Source organism: Siphateles boraxobius, unplaced genomic scaffold (assembly GCF_051911475.1).
Source record: "Siphateles boraxobius isolate OS27281-9 unplaced genomic scaffold, OSU_SipBor_1 1, whole genome shotgun sequence".
Taxonomy (NCBI): Eukaryota; Metazoa; Chordata; class Actinopteri; order Cypriniformes; family Leuciscidae; genus Siphateles; species Siphateles boraxobius.
The window spans coordinates 13,717,501-13,741,913 of record NW_027508699.1 but is presented as its reverse complement, the minus strand read 5'-3'; the positions used below and the strand labels follow the sequence as shown (position 1 = coordinate 13,741,913).

At 37.9% G+C, this 24,413-nt stretch overlaps 3 protein-coding genes across 4 annotated transcripts in view; 2 read left to right on the top strand and 1 right to left on the bottom strand.

Moving 5' to 3' along the window:
• The window catches only part of tceanc2 (transcription elongation factor A (SII) N-terminal and central domain containing 2), a 144,853-nt gene that overhangs the window by 96,110 nt on the left and 24,330 nt on the right, over positions 1–24,413 (top strand). The gene's annotated exons all lie outside the window — the stretch shown is intronic.
• Positions 17,035–21,493, top strand: lhx8a (LIM homeobox 8a). 2 transcript variants are annotated; one of them, XM_077218135.1, is made up of 8 exons: positions 17,035–17,222; positions 18,181–18,321; positions 18,527–18,648; positions 19,293–19,513; positions 19,660–19,763; positions 20,199–20,294; positions 20,702–20,885; positions 21,015–21,493. In XM_077218135.1, exons 1-8 carry the CDS (start codon positions 17,109–17,111, stop codon positions 21,089–21,091), a joined length of 1,059 nt encoding a protein of 352 aa, XP_077074250.1. In that variant the 5' UTR covers positions 17,035–17,108; the 3' UTR covers positions 21,092–21,493. The 2 variants fall into 2 exon arrangements, with proteins under 2 accessions (XP_077074250.1, XP_077074169.1); XM_077218054.1 differs by lacking the exon at positions 17,035–17,222 and adding an exon at positions 17,661–17,974.
• Positions 22,545–24,413, bottom strand: part of slc44a5a (solute carrier family 44 member 5a) — a 94,095-nt gene continuing 92,226 nt past the window's right edge. The window contains exon 22 of the mRNA XM_077217840.1: positions 22,545–24,413. This exon is cut by the window's right edge and continues 507 nt beyond it. The gene's annotated coding sequence lies outside the window, so the exon portion shown is untranslated.

Below are 24,413 nucleotides of genomic sequence, written 5' to 3'. Positions count from 1 at the left end.
CAGACATATAGATAGATAGATAGATAGACAAATGGATGGATGGATGGATGGACAGATGGACGGATGGACAGATAGATAGATAGACAGATAGACAGAGATAGACAGACAGACAGACGGACAGATAGACAAAGATAGATAGATAGATAGATAGATAGATAGATAGATAGACAGACAAATAGATAGACAGACAGACAGACAGATAGATAGACAAAGATAGATAGATAGATAGATAGATAGATAGATAGATAGATAGATAGATAGACAGACAGACAGACATATAGATAGACAAAGATAGATAGATAGACTAAGAAAGAGAAATAGATAGACAGACAGACAGACAGACAGACAGACAAACAGACAGACAGACAGACAGACAGAGATAGATAGACAGATAGACAATAATATAGAAAGACAGACAGATAGACAGATAGACATAGATATACAGACAGACAGATAGACAAAGATCGATAAATAGACAGACAGACAGACAAACATACATTATATAGATAGACAGACATTACAAAAATAATGATTTTCCGAAAAAGACCCAGCCGCCAAGACCAGCATCATATTTTTAAATCGGACAACATGCTCCTCAAACATATGCAGGATTACACTTACCTTGGCATAAATATTAGCAACACAGGAAATTTTACTTTACTTTTGAGTTTAACTTGAGAGACAAGGCATAGAGAGCTTTTTATGCTATCAAGAAAGATATCCAAATTGACATCCCAATCAGAATCTGTCTAAAAATAATCAAAACTGTAATAGAGCCCATTGCGCTGCAAGGGTGTGAAGTCTGGGGCCCAATCACAGACCAAGAGTTCACTAAATGGGACAAACACCCAATAGAGACTGTGGAGCCTGAGCTGTGCAAAATCTTGCTACAAGTTCAGCACAAACCCCCAAATAATGCCTGCAGAGCAGAATTAGGATTATACCCCCTTGTGATAATTACTCAAAAAAGAGCCATTAAATTACATGCCCACTTAAAAAATAGCGATGAACAGACCCTCCATCACAAAGCCCTGACCTACCAAGAGCTGAAGCCAGAGAAAAACGCCCTCGGCCGATTGGTATTAGAGCTGACGTCAGAAACTGACAATAAAGACATAGCCAGACCAAACCAAATTATTAAAACACAAAAAGAAATATACCTCAAAGTCAAACATTGGACAGACGCAACAGCCAAACAGAGTAAATTGGAATGCTATTTGGCCCTAAACAGAACATATGAATTGGCAGGATACCTGAGTGAGAGTGAGAAAGTGAGAGACCCTAAACTGAGAAAAGTCCTGAGCATGTCGACACGTAGACGAGTTTAGCTGTATATGTACAAATTTTTTTATCGTATCGGCGTTTCGTCCAGACGGATCCGGCGTTTTGGGAGACTGAAGCCGCTATTTTTTGAAACCGGGTCCCAGAGTGGATAAATCTGAAAACGACACCCTTGCGCTGTCGTGTGTAGGCAACGGGCAATCCGTCGGCTATATTTTGTGAAACGATGATGTCATCACCCCAAGTCAGTCAGTAACAGCAATAACAACTGCCGACTACTTGTGTTCGTGCTTCAGAATACTGAGCCTCTTTTATTTCTTTATTTATTATTTAGGCCTACTTTAATGTATTTTTATTTTATTTCTTTATATTTATTTCTTATGCTATGATGCTTGTATTTTGTCTGATTAAGACATTTCGTATTTTGTAGGGATGGGCATTTCAAGCAAAAATAATATTCAACGATCGCTGGGAATTATTTGATTATTATTTAAAAAACGCACCCCACACATGCTCACCGGTAACACGGCGTTCGCTCCGACATTCAATTTCTCTGTACTGTGGGCCTACGTGTTGTAGCCATTAAAGAAAAGTTGGTTTTATATTTATGTTTAAATAATATGTTATTTTTTCCATTTCATCTATGTTGATTATATGAAAAGTGAACAATATCGAGAGACATAATTTTGAACACTTCATTAAGTTTTGTTTAGTATAAAGCCTTTCTTTAAAGTGAATTTCGTTTTGTATAAATTGTATCTTAATTTTAATCAATGTTTCATCAACCAATTGCCTGGATTTAATAAATAAGAAGCAAATATAGCAGACAATATAATCAGGACATGGATGCGCCGGTGCGATATAACTTGCATTGCACGTGAACTGGAGCTCATCTCATAAATGAACAGAAACTCAGAAATATATCTATAGAAAGCTTGACATGTCTTCTTTTAAACAAAACAATTTGAAACGAAAAGAAACAGACAAATCTCTTATGTAATCCGTATGAAGTGTGCATTTCTCTCTACAGGCACGTTCACGATACTGCGAAGGTGGTGAGTCAGCATTGTCAACATCTTTGCAGCCGAGACTGACACAGAAAACACTAGTTTATTAAATATGCTGACTGCCAGGTATGTGAGGTCCTCTCACGAAAAAAGCCTCCGGTAGGACAGAGCTACCAACTATAGGCCTACGCCTAGAGACTGATATAAATATTAGAAGATTAAACATTTGAATTGCTATGTTTATTTTCATGTAAAAGTTTGTTTTCATATATTTTTTATTAATTATTTATTTATTTATTTGTATTCTATAGTGTTATGAATGCTTTGGCAATGTAAAGATTTCTTTCACTTTACCAATAAAGCTATTTGAATCTTGATAGCAGACAGACAGATAGACAAAGATAGATAGATAGATAGATAGATAGATAGATAGATAGATAGATAGACAGATAGATAGATAGACAGACAGACAGATAGCTATAGACAGATAGATAGACAGACAGACAGACAGACAGACAGACAGACAGACAAAGATAGATAGACAGACAGATAGACAGACAGAACAAAATGCCCAGTCGTGTCATAGAGTTTGAACTGTCACTCTGGAAACACTGATGGAGTGTGATGGATGTGTAGCTGATCTGTGTTGTGTTCAGTATACAGGTGTGTAGGTGCATGTGGGAAGAAGGTCTACCTGCGTGTTTGTCTTGTTTCAGTGTGTCTTCTCTGGCACACTTGGTTTCCTCTGTAAGAACTTCAGCATGTATGTACACTAATACACACAAATACATATGCTCTGACAGGCCTCTTCAGCATGTCTTTATTTACCTTTGACACCAAAAGTGAGAAATGTGAAACACTACATTATGGGTTTAAAGTTTGCACGGCAGTGATTTAGGGAATTTTGGCAGGATTTTGCACAGAAAAAAAAAACAGATCATGTTTGATCTGCTTTGATATTGCATTTTAAATCTTACAATTACTTTTTAGAAGAACAAAGGGAAGATTTGCTTATGAATCTGAATGCACAGAAAAGACAAGTCATAAAATTGATCTCTATTTGTTTCTCCTAGACATTTTTTGTTTTACATTGTAATTGTAAATTACATTACACTGTATTTACATATACAAAAAAGCAGCGAAAAGAATGTTCGGCATACAGAAATTATTATTATTTTTAATCGTTTGATAGAGGTTTGTCTATGAAAGATTGATCATCTAATAAAAGGCGACATTTCACTTAAGATCTTTCCAACACTATCACTGCTAAATCCTCAACCAATAAAAACAGGGTCTATCTTACCTTTACATTCAGGGCTCATTTATTGTCATGCATTTGCAGTCACAGTATTAGCTCAGATAATTAGCTCCAATAACAATTAGCAGCAGTGTTTACTGACATGAGCCCTCAGGCTTCACCTTGTGTAACCCAATGGGGCATAACATGATTCCCTTTGTAATGAAATGTAATCTCCCTCAGTGATTCGTTGTCTAAAAGAAATGGTTACTAGCTGGAGAAATCTGCTGTTATCTGCTCAAATCTGTCTGCCTTTCTGTCAGCACTCGCTACAGATGCTGTTTCATACAGGCACACACAAGACATCCCCTGAGTCAGCGGGCCAATCTGTTCCTGTTCGGAAAATAAGGGCTGTGTGTAGGTCTGTGTGTGTGTGTTTGCGTAATCTGAAATCTGCCCGTAATATAAAATATGCCTGTATTGTTGTGGCTGCATTGAAGCAGAGAAGTTCATGGGAACCTCTAGACTGAGCTTTAGTTTGATTTATGTAATTTTTATGAATATAACTGCTGTGAACGCATACAAGTCTAAGAAACTGTTTCTGACAGCTGTTGCTATTCGTGATACACGAGTCAAAAAACTCGACCTGTCGGAAACAGTTAAAACTAATCTCATATTCTCAGTTGAAATCGACGCTCACATTTAGGACACGTCCAAAAAATTTGTTCTTTTTTTCTTTTTCTTTTTTTCCTGCTGATGTTTGCAATGAAATGGATCCATTTTGGGGGTTTGCCTAAGTTTGAAGGTGACAAAACCCTGGAGAGAAACGATTACTTTCTGACACGCAAACACTCGATTTTAGGAGCTGCTGCCACATTCAGGCTGAGGCATGCCATCGGCTCCAAAAACTATTTTGACAGATGGTGGTTCATGATAAACGAGTCTCTTTCTTCGTTAAAAGCTGAGTATTTCTTTCAGCTCATAGACAGTTTTTGCATAAATATCCCCTGTGCATTCATTCATGGGAACTAGGTTAAGTCCGGTTATTTGCTGTTGTGCACATTGTTGTTGAAACTACATGTGTGGCCACTTCATTTCTATGTGTTTAGTTCATGCACCAGCTAGTAAAAAGCCTGACCACCATTCCCAACCGTTTTGATGGAAATGTATCTTTCTTGCTCTGCCTCCACTTATAAACATTGGCCACGTTCACACGGCAACAGAATGAGGTTTTCAGTCCTGTATTTCAGTGCTTAATAAGGTTACGTTCACTTTGTATTTATGGGAGTGTAAATATAACCAAGCTCACACAGAACAGTATAAGGACTCACAACTGTATTTTTTGGCAAAAGTACTCACTGGACAACTACCTGACATGTTTAAACAGTGCGAAAGTCATTCTGCGCAACGCACGCACATCTCTTGGATTTGTGTGATTTCATGTGTGGTTTCGGTTACTCACAGAAAACTGTCTGTCATCGAAGGTTTTAGATCTAGTCACTGTCTTCCACTGCAGCTGCTCTCGTCAGTTTTGTGGTCCAAACGGTCAACTACAAACTCACATTAAAGCCACTGTCAAGATGATATGATATGATACACTGTCTTCTATACTGGGCCCGGCGTTGGCCCAAAGCAATCAATTATTATCCTCATCCAACTATACTTTGTGCTCCACACTCCAGTCCAGTAGGTGGCAGAGATGCACACATTCAACTGCCATAAAACATTACAAGAAAAAAAAACATTGCACATGACCACTTGTCTACTGCCTTAAATAACTTGCGTGCGCACGAACGATAAAATACTATGTTTTACATAGAAAGAATGTGTGTAGTATGAATGTAATCAGGACATACTACATTCATCATGTTGTCATTATTTGACTTACAGCGTCTCTTGCGTAGCTTCACTGCCGTTCACAAATCCTCTCCTTTGGCCAGATGCGTTTGGCAATATTAGGCCATTGCGGTTCTTTTCGCCTACTGTTTTATGAACTCTGAACTCAGACATGCTACTCTTTTCACTTACTGCATTCGATTTCGGCTGCAGCCTGAGTGTGCTGGAAGTACTGTGTTAGCCATGTTCTGGAGAGACACAGGATTCGGCATGACAGTGCGTGGCTATTCTAGTGGCTATCTGTTGAGTGTACATTGTTTGTATTGCTATTGTGGTGCATTATGGTATTGAAAAGGTGCACTCAATATTGTCCTCTATGGTTAATGGTTGTCCCCCTGCACTATATAAAGGAATAGGGCGATTTGGGACACTGCCATTACATTTTTGTTCATACAGTAGCAGCTTGAATATTACGTAAACTGCTCGATCGGGACAGTTTGAGTGACACACGTGTTGTAAAATATAGTTGTCACCTCAAAAATGACTAGCCTAACCACAGAAAAAAACACGACTGCCTGGATCTGTCCTCATCCACCGTTCTCAAAGGCAACAAGCCATCAGAGCAGCAGTCGCTTCTGGATGTGAATCTCATGGGCAGGTCAGCGTTGAAAAGTGGCCGTTCTTTTAGGAAAACACTGAGCGTGTAAACTCTCCTGCCGAGAGTTTAAACACCATGTAATTTATGCTCAGCGCCGTCCAAGAGTATTTCTTTCACTCGAGAACCACCTCTCCAGCTCCACTTCACCTTAAAAACCAACTGCCGTAAGAGGAACAACACAGGTTGTTTATTGGTGGTCAGGTAGGACCTGCGGAGTGTTGTTCTGGACCTGGCGGGGGTGTTGGGGGGGGGGTGTTGTGCATGCACAAGTCAGATGTCACCAGGGCTCTGAATAGGAGACCCCCCCACCACCACCTTCCCCAAGCTGTTTATGTAGGCCTAGCAGGATATCCTGCTACATGATGAAATAATTAGAGGCCCAGCGTGAGAGGGCAATGCCATGCCTGAAGTCAGGAGAGCACGTGGAAAGAGGGAGGCCAAGTTGGATCATTTCGACTCCTGAAAAATTGGTTTCTCTCCTCTCAAGAGCATATTTATGCATGTTATTTATCTTCGGCTCCTGGTGTGACTAAATTTTTTTTAACCATTCACCCAAAAAAGTTTATACACTACCCAACTGACACTGATCTTTATCACTTAGCCCGAGGGAGGATGAATTCCTTGGCAGCTTTTAATCTGAAATTATTCAGAATTATTACACGTCTCTGTGGAATATACTTGATTCTGATTGGTCAATCGCGCCAACAAGCGGTATCTTATTCCCGGATAACAACCTCTGAAAACAAATAACACAGGCTCATCCGGGCTACTGAAGTCAGCAGCGCTATATGCTTGCTAAGAACATTTTTTACTTGATGGAAGTTTTGCATTTGGTGAGCTAATAAGCTATTAAAACTCAAATAAATATTTTGTGTAGAGGTATTTAAATATGCCATTCAGTATCGTGGACTCGCTTTCTCTTGTTTCATACAAACGCAGCTCCTGCGTTTTGTGACTATTGTTTGTACAAAGAGATACGATTTTGAAACAGTTTAATCTGAAATCAATATCTCTTATCTGCATAATTATTTATGAGGTGAAATGCTGTGTAATAAGTGGTATGACTGTAAACCGTATCTCTTAAATGTCCGCCTAGTTTGAACTTGCCGCGCTAGCAACTGCTCTCTCCGTGGAAGCTTTCCTTTTAAAGACCTAATAAAAATATTTCAACTCAGATCAATATTTCGTCGAATTATTTACTTATGTGGCAAGTAGCCGTGTCACAAGCAGGATAACGTACATCCAGCCGGTTGTTATCTCAGAATAAACCCCCAACAGGGTGATGAAGACCACGACGGGAAGCGGAGGAAGGCACAGATGCCTGTTATTCTGATACGACCTGCGCTTTGGAAATTGGAGTGCAAAAACAAATTTATTAAAGGACAAGTTTGGTATTTTACACTTAAAGCACTGTTTTAAGATTGTTTCTGATGAAATAGAACGGTTAAGATTGAAATTTGGACAAATGCTGCTGTCCCGAGAATTTTCGGTTTCTGTGTTAGCACCCCCCCCACCTCGACAATGGTTTCATAGGTGCAGCTGGAACAATCGTTCATAAAACGCATTAAACTTTAGTTTACAAAGACGTGAAACTCACCGAGTGGTCTGGGGTGTTCACTGATATGCTCATACAAAAATCGCTGCAAAAGATGCTTTACAACAGGTGTTTTACCATTCGTTGTAAAACTGTGGACCTATTTTTCCAAACGCCTCACAACCGGACATTCTTCCGTTGAGAGCTTGAATAATAGACACTCCACTCCAGTTGGTGGCGATAACACAGAAACCTAAAATTCTCGGGACAGCAGCATTTGTCCAAATTTCATTCTTAACCGTTCTATTTCATCAGAAACGATCTTAAAACAGGGCTGTAAGTGTAAAATACCAAGCTTGTCCTTTAAAATTAAACTCATCCAGCAGTTGTTTATAAGTTAAGTTAATCTTTCTGCTATTAACTCTGTATTCCAAACATTGCATGTATTTGAATGCATCGGAATAAATAAACAAAGTAGCGTGGCATGCAAACGCACACATTCTGCTTGTTTTAGAAAGCTTTCAGGGTTGGCTTCCTTCTACAAGTAAAACAGCAGGATAAACAGCCTGAATCTCTAAAACTGTGTGCCGCCGTATCATTGCATTAATGCTATGTGATATCATAACAATTACGCAATTTCCATACACAGTTCAAAAACTATTCACCGTTGTGAAGAACTATGGGAAAACATTCGACATCTACGTCAACACCTTGCGAGAGGTGCGCAACTGGAAAAAAAGGCTTTGCTTGGAAAGGTTATGTGTGTGTGTGTGTGATGTCATGCGTTTGGTGTGCATACAGCTGCAGTGAGGTGAGGAGGCTGCTGGGACAGGTGCAGGGCTTCAGTCCTCTGCCTCTCTGTTGTCATAGCTGAAATAATTGGCTGGATTACCGTCACCCCGCCTGCTTCACGCCTGCCTTATAACACTCAAAAGCTGCCTTTTCATCCACACTCGCTTGTTTCTTCTTCACACCTTTACATTGGGATGTCAAGGAACAAGAAATGCATAAAAGTCTGGGTGCACTTATGTGTGCAAATATGATGAATATAACATCCAAAAGAACTGTACACAACTGCGCAAAGCACGACAAGTGCTTTTTGTGTTTATTTAGCTTTCTATTATGTTTGTTTTGAATTCCATTAGCAAAAATGACACACATGGTGTTTTTCAGTAATGCACTGCATAGTTGTGCAGGTTTACATTTGTCATTAAAGTGACAGCATGGGGGATTTTTTTTTTTCCAGTTTTCTTTAGTTGATTAAATTAAATCAATCAGTTTACTTGGCAGTTGTTTTTTTTATATTTATCTGACAGATGTTTGGTTTATCAATGTTATCAGTTCACAGTGAATTTGAATAAGTCTATTTGACAGTGTTATTTGATGCTGTACAAAGAGATTTAATCAACAATCTCTTCAAAATATAAGACCTCAACATATCAATCAAATTATTATAAATATGTAAAATTTATTTTTCAGGCCATGAAGGGAAGCCCTGTTTCATAAGTTTATTTAAGGAAGTTTGGGATTCTTGTTTGTATCATTACTATTATTATGTTCTATTTATACGATAGATACTCCAGTGTTGTTCATAATACAAAACAAATACATTTAAAAGGTTAAATCATTCCTGTATGCTGTATCTCACACAGTAGAGCATGGCACTACCAATGGCAAGGTTTGATTGCATGAGCTGATCAAATTAAAAAAGACTGTTTTTGTTTTTTTAAAGAAAGTAATAATTTTATTTAGCAAGGATGTATTATATTGATCAAAAGTCATTTTTTAACAGTACAAAAGATTTCTATTTCAACTAAATGCTGTTCTCTTGAACTTTCTATTCATCAAAGAATCCTGCAAAATAATGTATCATGGTTTAAAAATATTAAGCACTGTAGTCAACACTGATAATAATAATAAATGTATCTTGAGCATCAAATTAGCATATTCGAATTTCTGAAGGATCATGTGACACTGAAGACTGGAGTAATGATGCTGAAAATTCAGCTTTGAATAAATCTATTAAAACATGTATTATTTTAAATTCTAATAATATTTCATAACATTACTGTTTTTACGACATTTTTGATCAATTAAAATGCAGCTTTGCTGAGCATAAGAGACTTTTCTCAAAAACATTCAAACATTTTAAACTTCATACCTTGAAGTTGCTTTGGATAAAAACCGAATGCATAAAATGTGAAGCTAGTCAAGAAGCATCCAAAAAACACCAACAAAATATGCTGTGAGAGGCAAAAACGCATCATATAAATTCGAATTCTTTCAGAGTATCCACTGAATTAAACTGTTAGTGCATTGTTATGCAGGTGTAATATAAATAGATCATCAAAGCTTTCACAATTATTATAATGATCATATCCCTTGTCCTTAACATGCACACATTAGTCCAGCACTGGTCTGAGGTCAGCTGCCCACCAACAGACCCAGGCTCTCTCCCTCACTCATCACGGCAGTAATCAGAGCACTCCCCTGACTCTGACTGTGGCAGACGCCATGCTGAATGAGGGCCAAGGGTACATAGGCAAAGACAAATCACTACCAGATGAGAGCATTTACACTGTGCAGTTCCTTTCTCGTTCTCTCAGGAGGGAGGCTAAGTGCCCTGCCAGGATTTTAAGTGCCCATAAAAACCCCACCATACGAAGTAAAAGTATGTCGATGCGTGCCGACTGTATGGACCGGTATCACCGAGACTGATGCAACCAAACGGGGATCTTGATCGGTTTTGATGAGTAAAAACGTCCACTTCAATCAAACACCCCATTCAGAATCATGTATTTTTCTGCTTGGATTTGTACGGCCATAACCATGAACATTGGGGGGAGGGACCAATTTTTTTTATATATAGTGTATAAAGAAAAAGAACTGTAAAGTTAATTCTAGGTCTAATTTGAGTTGTGAAGTAACCAATTTGAACTAATTGCAAATATTATTATAAACATTCACTCTCATTTGTGTGCCTCATATTTTGAAAATGTAAAATGTTTCTTTTCTAGTCACATTCAGTAATATATAACATGAATAATCACATACATGATAGCATATTTTTCATTAAAATCTGCAAAATTTGAGAAAAAAGTTGAGTAGTTTACACTGGATATTACTGTTGGCCGTTTAACATTTCTATCATAACACAGTTGTCAAATGTTTAAATGTTTCGCTACTTCTATTACTTCACTCTCTTTCAACCTTAAAGTCCCAATGAGATCAAAATTGTTTTTTGGCTTTTAGTAAGAATATGTTAGTCTTACTGTTATCTGTAAGCTAGTGTGCTCCAAAACAATGACAACATTAGCATTTAGAAGATATAAGCATTTAAAACTTGCAGTCTCTCACTTTCTTCAACATGGATCAATAATTGTGATGACATCACTCTGCATTTCATCTTCTCATCAGATTTTCTGTCCAATCAAATGCTCTCTAGAATCTGAAACATCCCGCTCCCTACATTATAAATAGATGCTGAAGCTGTGGCTAAAATCGTTAACTTGTTCACACATTTACTGTTTTCTACATAGTGAATGGAACATAGCGCATTAGGGAGGGGTGCTCCGGTCCAGAGTTTACAGCACAGAGCAGTTCATATGCGCGAGTCGGCGCAGACCAGAAAACATATCGGACCCTTGAACTATTGAATTCTGCACAGAATGCTATGTTCTAAAGCGATATGGAGGAGATTAGGAGGAGAAACGGTTAGAGATTAGGAGGATACTGCGGCTTTACCAAGCTCAACGGCTGTGATACAAAATAAAACGCTATTCGAAATGTCCTGCCCTGTCTTCCTGTTTCAGTGGAAATTACGTCAACACATTAAATAATGTTGGGGGATTTGAGGCAATTCAGTGGGCCTTTAAAACTAAAACATTGTGCTGGAATTCATGCTTTGCTTCTGTAAACACACAAGCCTGCCTGTTTTGATTTGATTGGCCATCTCATTCATTTTGACACTGACAAACGCTGTTAGAACGCTAAGGCAGCCTAAAAATGTAAAGGTCCCATATTATGCAAAATTCACTTTTGCATGCTGTTTGGACATAAATGTGTGTTGGCAGTGTGTGCCTACACAACCACCCAATAGTGATAAAAATCCACTCACTCCTTTTTTATTAATCCCCATAAATCATCAGCAGTGTCTCCCAACGACATGTATTCAGAATGCTGTTTTAGTGACGTCACTAAGTACAGGCCCCGCCCACGAGTGTTGACAGACACTGCCGTTCTAACATAGACCCGCCCTGATCGAGTTCACAGCTGCTGCACTGAAGAGAATGTCTCCCAGCGTTGTATTAATCCACATAGCTCTCTCTAGTTACTCCCGAAATCTGAGGCAGCCGCTGAAGACGAGGTGGAATTATTTTGTTTTTAAAGAAAATGCTCCCTCAACTCTACCGAAATTAGTTTACGTAGGCCTACTCGCGCACTTCTTATATCTTACCGTTTACTCAGCTCTTACGGTGAGTTTCTGAAGTAAAACTGACGCTTCATCTTGTGTTATGTAGCCTACAATAAACTGTATTAAACTCATCAGTATATGTTATATCATCATTCGGACCTGGTCCGAAACAGCAGACTTGTTACTTAGACTATTAATAGTGGATACATACAAGCAGATGACAAATACGTTATAACCGTAATTAAACTACTAAACTATACCTGTTCCATCTCTATAAAGCACTCTGACTCTGTAGGCATTATTGTCCGACTCCGGGTCGAAATGAACACCGTTACTGAGAGTTTCTGATATAATTATCATCATTCTGTGAGATGAAATTGTCCTAAGACTGAGCGCGAGCTCTTGAAGCTCCGCCCCCTGTGCCGTGCTCATTTGCATTTAAAGGGCATACTAAAACAGCGCGTTTTTCTGAGCACCAAAATGACAATTTAAACATGCTGTAAAAAATTATCTGTTGGGTATTTTGTGCTAAAACCTCACATACACACTCTGGGGACATCAGAGACTTATTTTACATCTTGTGAAAAGGGGCATAATATGGGACCTTTAACTCTTACACCGTTTTGTCTTCTTAATCTTAACAACACAGAGAGTGGTGTGTAATGGAGTCATTGGGTGGTGGTTTTTTTTTGTTAACCCCAGACGTCAGAGACTATAATTGCTGTGAAGTCAATGGTGATGTGCACTTGAGGGCTGAATATGCTTTCATTATCTTTAAATTATTAATTATGATGATGATACAGGAATGCATGTCAATTGAAATGAATTCAAGATAAAGCAGAGGTGTAACCGAGAAGTGTTGCATCTCCAGAGGGGGTTTCATTGGATTCATTTTTCAAACCAATGTGCCTTAAGTCTGGACATCCATTGATGCCTTTCTCACCTACACGGTTGTCTCAAGAGACTGCAGCTATGTACAAGCACTGGGTTTTGGGGTTCACCTGGGACAGGATATCCCCATTGGAGCATGGCCAAGGAATGGCTGTCAAAACCCACTGGGATCTGAGCACATTTGAATTTCTCTTGAGGCTTTGCATGCAAGGAAAATCATTTTCAAAGCTAGCCGCACAAACACAGCATTAATCACGCAAGCGGCTCCAAATAGTAACACTGCTGGACTTTATAAACGGGCGTCAGCACAACAAACCCTCAAGATGTTGACTTTAAAAACATCCTACCGTTATTTACAGATTCATTTAGCACTCTACCGGAACTGAGTTGTTGATAGTGCGGACACTCATTTGTGGCGACGAAACAAAGCTTTTGGTTGGAGCCGAAAGTTGCAGTGGAGACGCGAAGAACAGACACTTAAGTGTGTGTGTTTTGGGTATAACTTCCCTTGTGGTGGTCATGTTGTAATCTCTGTTTCCTGTGGCCTGCATGATAGCAGAAGCTCAGAGCCCCCTAGCTGCATGAGAAACTGTCATCAGCTCCATTTCCTTCGAGAGCTGCGCTCCATCCACACGCAAACCGGCACAAAGATGGACACTGCAATGCTGAGATTATCTAGAACGGGACATCAGTGACCAGACACAAGGGTGGGGGGTTTGAATCTTAATGTCTGCATTTGCAGATATAGCCTACAAGCTGATCATGGCTCAAAACTCATAAATTGTTAAATATACAAATGTTCAATGTTTAATGAGTTTGAATCATTTTTAACTATGGGAATTTATTAAATTAATACAAAATAATTCCCTATTTCTAGGTCACTAATCAAAGTAAATCTGCAACACTGATCATATGAACTTGCTTGTACAGGAGGTCAGATGTTCTTGCTTCCACTTAAGCACAAGATATTAAATATAAGATATATTTCTCATTTCAACCTTTCACTCAAACTGTTTCCCTGATAATATAACGTACAATGAAAAGACAAAAGATTAAATAATAAAAAAAGATTAAATAGAAGTACAGTTTTATGACCTATCATCATAATTATTTGCAGGGTAGCATTATAGAGAACAGATATACAAATTAAATGTGGTTATAATCAATGATTTCCAGAAAGGGCAAAGGCCAAGCAGAAATTATTTAAATTATATTGTAGGAAATGGTTGAAGTCAGGCATTCTGGAATTAGCAAACATGATGAATGATCCTTGAAATGTATTTGGACTACCGCTAAAATCATGATGCACCGTTGCTTCAATACATTTCCCCTATCACTAACATGTTCCCCTCAGTGTCTGGAGACTCACTGTGCTGTCACACATCTGCCAAATGGGGTTTCTCTTCCTGCGCTGGCCAGCTTTAATGCCAGCAGAACTGGTCAGGAAACATGACCACGGCGCTCCCCGATCAACCTGTCAGAGCTCATTTACTCAAAGTCAAGGAGCTCTGAGACCCCTCACCTCCCAGACCCTCAGTGTCATGTTACAGCACACACTGCAGCAGATCTCAGCCTCATGGATGAAACTCAATGAATAAACCAATGACTCTCTTGTTGTGTAATAAATGATGCTGGCTGCTTTTCTTTCTCTTAGGGATCTACATCTTTTAGAGGCCAATTTTTTCTCTACATTACAGTGGCAATTCCAAGGCTCTCCTCTTTATTATTTTTACCTTTACATTTAGCTGACGCTTTTATCCAAAGTGACTTACAATTGCTATATTTCAGAGGTTGCACGCCTCTGGAGCAACTAGGGGTTAAGTGTCTTGCTCAGGGACACATTGGTGTCTCACAGTGGATTCGAACCCGGGTCTCTCACACCAGAGGCATGTGTCTTATCCACTGCGCCATCACCATCAATAACCAGAAAGATCTGTTATGAATGGAAAATAAATATGGACATGGTCAGGGGGACTGCAAAATGTCCATTTCTGTTAAATATTGGTGTGTATATATATATATATATATATATATATATATATATATATGCAGACGAAACAGTACAGGAACAATGTTAGTTAGCAGGCCACTACATAAACCACGTGGGTAGGAAGAGCGCCAAACAATCTTTCCACTCATCTTAACACAGAGACAGAGGCATAGAGTAATGGGTTGGAGATCACATATGAAAACCTGACAAACACATTCCAGATGATGACAATTTTGTTTGAACGGGAGGGGTATTTGTTAGTTTTAAAACAGTGTTCCTTATTGGCATCTGGTTCCATTAAGAACTGTTAATAAACATTGAACCTCCATTACACAAAAGGTTATAGTGGAAAAAGTTTCTTGTGATTTAGAGAAAATGATGTACATTTTCACTTGTGTGTGTGTGTGTGTGTGTGTGTGTGTGTGTGTGTGTGTGTGTGTGTGTGTGTGTGTGTGTGTGTGTGTGTGTGTGTGTGTGTGTGTGTGTGTGTGTGTGTGTGTGTGTGTGTTTATATATAAGAAAAAAAAAGAAATTAAAATCCACAAGAAGGCATAACATGAACAGATAAATAGAAGATAGAAATACATAACGGGAAGGGAGACAAAGATCATAGGAGTTGAGTTTAAATTATGATTTGATGAGCATTCCAAAACACTACAGTAATACTCTAAATTAAGATGTTCTTCTTTATATTAAAACAAAACACTTCTTTGAAAAATCAAGAGATGAACTCTGAAGCATTTGAAAAGAGGATAAATGACAACTACACCATTTCAGTCGGTGATGTAATATACATTCAATTTTTTTTTTGTTCACATTGTATGATATCAGATATGCTGTCTCTGGCATGTCAGCATGAAACATTTGCACAAAACATAAGCACAAAAAAGAACGTCTCCCCGGAGAGGAAACATATATTACAAATCTGAACAGAAAGTCAGAGAAAAAAGGTCACGCGCTTTGACTTGACTGACACCTCTCACATATCCCACATATCCCAGACTGCCTCACATCCTCCACGCCAAACAAACCAATCCACAGAGCCAAGAATAATCTCAATGGAAACTGATATTATTGCTCTTGTAATTAAGACGTCAGTGTCCGTTCAAATGCGGATATATGTGAGCTGACTGAAATTAAGTCAAATGTATGGCTAGATAATTGATATAACCGCAAATAATATAACGCAAATTCAGTTGTCGACAACATGATTGATATAAAGAATGAAATATAGGCTATGTAAAAAGATTTAGGCAACCTGTTAAACAAATATGTCGATATATCTCGGCTAAATACTGTAGCCTGTTCAGTTTGACTTAGGATGATATTTCATTAACCATTTCAGAACGTAGCCTATTTTTCATTTTTTAACAATCTGAATATCACAATTACGCTCCTGACGTAAAAACACATTTTTAAACAGTAGGCTATAGGCTATTAAAAGCAACATTGCGCAGTGAATTGTATCGAAATAGCGATTTAAAATCACGAACATGAGATTTTTAAAAAATGAGCCTAAATCATGAGGAAAAAATTAAACAACTAATTTAACCAATAATATCAAAATAATAATAATAAAAATAACCCCGTAATAAAAGGCCTATAGGTATTTAATAGTTTTGTTTGAAAAACAAACTAACAAACGCATTGATTATTGACAATGACTTTCAGAGCTATTAGGAACAACTGTTTAAAATTACTATCCTTCAGCTGAAACATGGTTAAATATGATTTTTAGAAATAATTTGATCATCATGAATTGCAGAATTTACTCATGCATATTTCCAAACCTGTATTTGCTAAGGCAAAATGTCAAACCCGCGCAATAACACGAGCAACCCTCCGAATTGCAATAATGCAAAGTGAATTTGACATGCAGTGTTGGCTATCACTGAGACCCCGGCAGGTAATGATAATGTGATATTCTGTGAAGCAAAATCATAATTCTGATGTTTATACTGCTGCGGCATCTTATGATAAAAGAGACCGGCTGTATTATTATTTAAGCTCTTTCCTATATGCATGTAGCTAGGCTGTGGCCTTAAAATCGTTTCCAAAACTTGATTCAACAAATATTATGCTGCCTGCAGTTTGTTTACAGATCTTTTTATTTCACGCAACTAATAAAAGGCGTGTGTAAATGTGACAGGGAGGTGCGGCCAGAGGAGTGAGAACACGAGCAAAAGTTCCACCCTCACTGAGGAAAACAAAAGTTTGAGTTAAAACATGGTCACGGCGTGCATTGAGCTGCAGCAGCCGTATGTGGATTAATGCTCGCTGTACAGGACATATAAGAGTGGATAACAACATACTGGATACAATGTACTGGAAAAATGAACAAACCACTGAGAAAGAAAGTTCAAGCAAGAACACTGTAAGTGACGCATTAATTAGCCAACATTTTCAAATGTCTTTTGGTTTATTGTCTCTTTATTGTCATGCGACTTTCATTTCTTTATTAATTTAGCTATTAATAAATCCTGATAGCGAAGTGGCCTTCTCTGATATTTATGCTACATATTGTAGAAGAGTTTCAATAATAAAAATAATCACAATATGTTAAACTTCAAAAACAAACGCTGCAGACGCACTGTGTTTCATTTTGCATCACGCAATAAACTATTATTTACTCTTCTCGTCAGCGCGAGCTGAAAGTGCCTTCTGAATTACGGTACCATCCTCAGCTGTGCCTCAAGCAACGCCTGCGCGCAATTAATATAAATTAACCGATTGGGATTTGTTTTCTTCTTTTTCACGGCGACAAGTCGGGTTTTATGAGAGTTTGGAAATAGTTTAGGTTAAAAAAAAACACCACAGTCAGAAGTATACAAAAGACGACAGGAAAAACAGTTAATTTTACCTGTGGAATTTCAGCGCTTGAAATGAAGAGGATGACGTTTTGCGTTAAACAGCGCCCGTGTTTCTGCATCGCCCCTCGCTCGCGTATGAAGGTTGTCATAGTGAAACGAGTGGTCGTTAATGGGTTGCTCGGCCGCGGCGCGGAGGTTAAAAGGCGGCGGCGCGGACGAGCGCGCGATACAGTGTGTGTATCCGAACTACTCTCGTCTCGTCATGCCCGCGCGTTGCGGAGGTTCAGTCCTCTACACACCGACGACAAACGCGCCGGTATTTATCAGTCATAACTCTTACGCATTTCTGGAGATGGGGGCTACTTTTATACATTTTAAGTTTTAGTCAAAGGCTTCAGAATTTTATTTAGGAACGCCACTAACCTGGGCTGAATTTTCATCCCTAAACAACACTTTAGAATTGTTTACTTGTTCTTTATGAAAAACATAATGCGCGTAGGCTCATCTTTGTTTGATTTTTAGGATAAACCCCAGGAGCTGTTTGAGGAGGTGTCGTGTTCGTCGTCGCTCTCTCTGTCGCCCAGCTCTTCACCTCATGCCATGACCGAGAAAGCCGTCTGCTCCAGCTGTGGCACTGAGATCGTCGACAAATATCTGCTCAAGGTACGCATTCAATATTTTACACGTTTATAACCAACGACTCTTTCAGACAAGTGACCTTATTACATTACTAAATAGTTTAGCTCTGGGACGCTGGGGTTTGCCCAGTATTTAAATACAAGTTTAACACTTTAAGACGGCAAACCCTATCTCTATGCATGCAAAAATAGTAGACGCGTAATTGAAAACTGTTGCTTTTCCTCCTCAGGTGAACGACATGTGCTGGCACGTGAGATGCCTGTCGTGCAGCGTGTGCCAAACATCTCTGGGCAGGCACATTAGCTGCTATATAAAAGAAAAGGAGATATTCTGTAAATTGGACTACTTCAGGTAAATACATTTTATATATAATTTTTTATACTAATTTATGTAAAATAAATGGGCTACTTCAAATAGCCTATTGTTTAAAGTGCTGTAAGGCGGCCGTTGGACGACCAACAATATCTTCTGTTCAGTGCACTGTGTGTGCGTTTTTGTTTAAAAAACGTACAAAATAATTGTTTACAGCACTTCTAAACTGGTGAATTTTGCTTATTCTTTTGTAGCGACTGAATATTTAGTAGTTTTCTACACTTTCAAAAATAAAGGTTCTTTATTTGCATGGTAAAATTCATAGAACATTTCAACATGCACAAAAGGTTCTTTATTGTGGAAACATGTTCTTTGGAATGTTAAAATTCTTTACACTTAGAAAAAAAAGGTTCTTTTAATGGAAATATTGTGAAAAACATCCAAACCCTTTGGAGCCTTTATATTTAGGAGTGTACCTAAACCTTGCATGCTTTCCTTACTGTTTCCCTCCCTAAATTCTATAATCTACATGGACACTAGTCAACCAATGTTTTCATTCCATCCTTGTGGTTTTTCCTGGAGTGCCGTATCTTTAACCAGTGTTAGCCTCACTAAAAGAAGTGCCACACACTTCGCTTGTTTACTTTTTAAAGATGAAAGTTCTAAATGTTTGTTTCTGGCAGGAAATATGGAACCCGTTGCGCTCACTGTGGCAGGAACATCCATTCAAACGACTGGGTCCGCAGAGCAAAAGGGAACACCTACCACCTGGCTTGTTTTGCTTGCTTCTCCTGCAAAAGACAGCTGTCCACAGGAGAAGAGTTCGCCTTGGTGGATGAGAGGGTTCTGTGTCGTGTGCACTACGACTGCATGTTGGACAACCTTAAACGCGCCATGGAGAATGGTTAGACGCTTGACATTATATAGCCTAAATGGACATTTTCAAGTTTCAGAATAAACAAACTGTTTATTCCATCTTCATTCATTCAGCTCTTATGGAACCACAGCTTAAGTTTAATTTCCCCCTCTTTCTTATGTGGTTTGCCGTAGGAAAAGGAGTGAATGTGGAGGGAGCCGTTCCCTCCGAGCAGGAAGTAAATCAGCCTAAACCAGCCAAGAGGGCACGCACAAGTTTCACAGCTGACCAGCTACAGGTTAATACTCCAATTCTCTTCTATTTTTATATATATATATATATATATAAATAATGGTGCTGTGAAACGATTAATCAAATCCAAAATAAAAGTTTGTTTACATGAGTGTACTGTGTATAATTGTACTATATATAAATACACCCATGCATGTATATATTTAAGAAATATTTGCATACATATACTGTATATAGATTTGTATATAAATATTTTATATATAAATAACTTATTATTCTTAATATATACGTTTATTTCTGTGAAACTAACCGCATCCAAAATAAAATGTTTACATAAAGTGTGTGTATATATTACACACAGTGAATGTGTGTAAGATTTATAATGAATAGTTTATTCTTGTAATGGCTGCTTGTCATTAGTCTTTGTTTTGCACTTTTTATTTATTTTTTATTTTTTTATAATCTGCTTTATTTATTCAAGGTAATGCAAGCTCAATTTGCTCAGGACAACAATCCAGATGCCCAGACTTTACAAAAGTTGGCAGAAAGAACCGGTCTAAGCCGGAGGGTTATTCAGGTATAATGCGTTTTTTTTTTTTTTTTTTTAATGCAGTGTAAAAAAAAAAATGTTGCTGCTTTTAAGTAGAATCAACTTGGATGTTTTAGTAATTTCAACTTAATGACATTAAACTGACTTAAAGTTGAATCTTGGATAACTTGTAAAAATTTGAGAAACTAATTTTGATGAGTTAAAAACAGATGTTGTCATAAAACACTGTGTAAAATTATATGATCAAAGTTGACTATTTATGAAGTTGATTTTTTTGTGCCATGTATGGTGACAATTACCTAAGTGTTTTAGCATGTTAGGTATCAATTTGATCTGCAAGTGGCTTATTTTTGATTGCTGTAATTCTGTGTGCATCAATGAATTTTCACTGTACTGTCAATAAACCTGTTTCGCTTCCTCTGCCTTCCGCTCAGGTTTGGTTCCAGAACTGTCGAGCTCGTCATAAGAAGCATGTCAGCCCAAATCACTCTTCAGCCGCACCAGTGTCATCTCTGCAGTCTGCTCAACTCTCTCCTCCTCTAATAGATGAACTTCAGTACACTGCTTTTGCCCCTGTGGACAACCCTATGCTGACTGCGCTACACTCCTATATGGATGGTACATTCCTATCGTGGAATATTAACTGTATTCAGCTTGACTCAGCTAGCTTGATTTAATTTTGTGCATATGCTGACCAGCTCTTCATTGAGGTTTTGAGACTGAACATTGAATTTTTCGTCCTTGTAGTCCACTCTCCCACTTCACTGGTGCTGCAGCCTCTCTTGCCCCACTCGATGACACAGCTGCCCATCAGCCATGCCTGAGACGCCCACCGCCCCACGGTCAGGTCAGAGGACCGCATGAGGGAATACTGATTCTTCTATTGACTGAGTCTTGAACAAGACCCATGCTACTTTATCTTTCATGGGCACTTACTGAAGGATATCTGTCTTGCAATGATCGAAAAGAAAAGTCTCTCTAATTGTGAAAAGAGCCTGAAGTTTTTGTTTAATATATTACATATATATATATATCTATATAGTGATGGAATAAATGGCATTTAATTTATTTCTTGTATGTGACTGAGCACTTTGTTTTAAAATAAATCTACCATGGAATTCTTAGTTTCTGGTTTAGACGACGCACATTTTGTTTGATGGTTCTAAAGAAAATGGGTAGGTGAAGAAAAGCCAATAAAATCTGATTTGCCTCTAGCATTGATCAAATGAAAGCAGTTGGTGTAATTATTTGTGTAGTTTTTCTGCTTAAGGGCTTTGTTGAATCAGAAGTTTGAGTTTTGGGATTATATGTACGGCTAGAATGTTTTCTATGCTGCCATTTCTCACATTTGTTCTTGAGCAACAATCTAGACCAGTCATTATTCATTTGCTAGTTTACAATTTAATTAAACTGATACTTATGAACTGTGAAGGGAGGGAGGAAACATTTAAATATAGGCTTATCTTATTTAATGCAAACAAATGTTTCAGAAACGCCCATAACTTTACACCTTGGTCCATATAATGCTCTATGACTTCAGTTTCTTTGCGACTGACAAAGTGTTTTATCGCATGTTCTTGTACTTTTTAACAAGTCAATCATTTTGATATTTTTAGTCTGCTATCTTAATGGTCACTGGAAAATTGACCAATTTTGGTATAGATCTAAAGATGCAGTTTGCAAAACAATCAATCCTTGCATTAAACATAAGAAATCAGTGAATAATTAGCTATAATTTAGTAGTTGCTGCTATTATCGTATGCAGCAGCAGGACGATGGCGGTTTATTTCCACTGTTAGCCGTCTTGCCTCGAGTTCTTCTGAGATTTTTTTTCTCAGCGAGCTCGTCGTGTAATGGGGTCAAGGAGCTGATTCATCATTTTCCTCCAGGTCTAGAGCTAGAAGTAGACATAAGGATGCTTATACTAGTATGTCTTTGTGTTTAACTTATCCCAAACAGAGCGATTTCCGTTAACTCTGGCGTTATGTTACTTGAAGGCATTCGTTAGAGTTAAAATATCACTTTAGGGTTAAGCGTATAGTCGGCTAATGGTTTTTGATGAGAGATCCACAAAACACATTTTTGAAAAATTGGCAGTGTCGAAGCTTTAATGGATTTCAATGGCAGTTTAATAAAGGGAATTAAATCCTGAGAAATAATGTTTATTAGTGAAAGATTCATCACAGCTGTGCTGTATTGTTTGACAACTTGGGATTTAAAAACAAATGCCTTTGTGATATTTGTAATGTGTGAAATGGACCTGAGGGAAGTCATTCAGGGAAAGTATTTAAATGGTTTTATTAATTTAAATATATTTAAAAAAAATCACAATTCCATTTTGTGGTACAAAAGTATAAATACCCACTCCTACAACATTACAAAAGTATTTTAATCTAGGATTATAAAACCATAGCACTTTAATCTTGTATCTCACAGTACAAATAAACCTAAATTACTACTTTGAGAAGGACAGTTCTTGTATATTTCCAATTATTCTCAAAAAGGACCAACAAAAAAAACAATGGTTTGGTTCTTTCAGCTGCTTCAGGAAATAAATAGTTTCAGGAGTTGAAGTGCTTATTCTCAATCTCACTCGCCGGTCCTGAAGGAAGCATGTAGAAACGCTCTTTGTTTACTGTCCTTCTGCAAGCCAGATAACTCAACTACACAGAAAAGAAATGCTATGAAAGCCCTTTGCTGATTTCAGATATAGAGTCCTTTTTTAAAGTCTTCCAAACCTCACGTTAACATCTGTTGTATTTTGAACAGGGAAACCTGACATGCATTCATGAGTCCCAAATACAGTGGCACAGCACAAATACAAGTAGTGAGGTGTTCATTATTTACATAGAAATAAACCACAGTTTCCATTTTGACATGACAATGTAAGAGACATTCAATAATTATCACCATTAAATTTTAATGAATTCCTCTGCCTGTGCATCATATTCAGAGGAGCTTTTCATTGAACCGAAAATATTATCGAACTGATCTGGAAGACTGTAGACTTGTTACATTATTTACTGTACATTTTGCTTTAAATTGAGTTATGAGGGTTTAAAGAAAGCCAGACTGAACACCTAGAGCTCAAAGAAAGAATGTTGCGTTAAGATAATGGATGCAAGTAAGAGATGCCTAGGCTGCGTCTGAAATCGCATACTTGTTACTTATTTGTTATTTCACAAGTGCTAATCAGGACGTACTACATTCGCCATGCTGTCATTATCATGTGACCTACCAGTGTCAGTTGCGTCGCTTCACTGCCATTCATAAATCCTCTCCCGTGGCCTCATGGGATAGTGAAGTATCCATCGTATGACCTCACCGGAAGAAGCAGGTCATTGGGTACTTTTTGCCGATTCTTTTATGAGTACTGTGAAGCTGGACACATTTTTTTTTTCCACAAACTTTTTGCCTACTATATAGTAGTGAAGTATGCGATTTCGGATGCAGCCCTAGTTTTTATACATGTTTTGTTCGTCTGATCTGCAGTTGAGCTACTGTGATACAGAAAATCTCTTTGCCCTCCATAACAACTGCAATGCTGAAAGTTCAGTTAATCGACGGCATTTATGACAGTGTTGATATAATAACAAAAATTAATATCCACCTGTCCCTTCTCTTCTTTAAATAAGCCAGAATCTGGATTACAGTGTGCAAACATTAAAATACTTGATCTCCACAAAACGTGTGTTAACATGATGTCAGAGTGAAAAAAACATTGTGTATAAACAATTATACAGTGCAATAAACCCTTAAATGACAAAAAATGAGAAAAATGATAATGCGTCGCAACAGAAGAATTAATGTAAGTGCTTGTATAAAACTATAAGCTTTACAAATACTCCAAATATGTGCCCATTCACTTTCAATGCCTTTTTTCCTAAAGAAAATGAGGGACGAGTTGAAACCATTTTTGTTGCAATCAAAATCACGCCACAAATGCGATGGATCGAGTTTAACTTATATTAAGCTAAACCCGAAAAATATTCATTCAATATATCATTTAAATTATCACTGAGACAAAATATTTAGTATTCAGAAGTATTTTGATGATTAAATGTCAAATGGGATGCTGTATTTTAAAGGAGGAAGTCCTGCAGGGATTGTGTGAAAACCATTTTAATGTCGTTTTAGCTGTAAAAC

Bases quoted from the DNA above. Each gene is read 5' to 3' on its own strand.
- lhx8a (XM_077218054.1), top strand. From the start codon at position 17,828: ATGGGTTGCTCGGCCGCGGCGCGGAGGTTAAAAGGCGGCGGCGCGGAC. The intron at 19,514-19,659 runs GTTAGACGCTTG...GGTTTGCCGTAG, and splicing joins TAAACGCGCCATGGAGAATG to GAAAAGGAGTGAATGTGGAG. The intron at 20,886-21,014 runs GTACATTCCTAT...TCGTCCTTGTAG, and splicing joins GCTACACTCCTATATGGATG to TCCACTCTCCCACTTCACTG.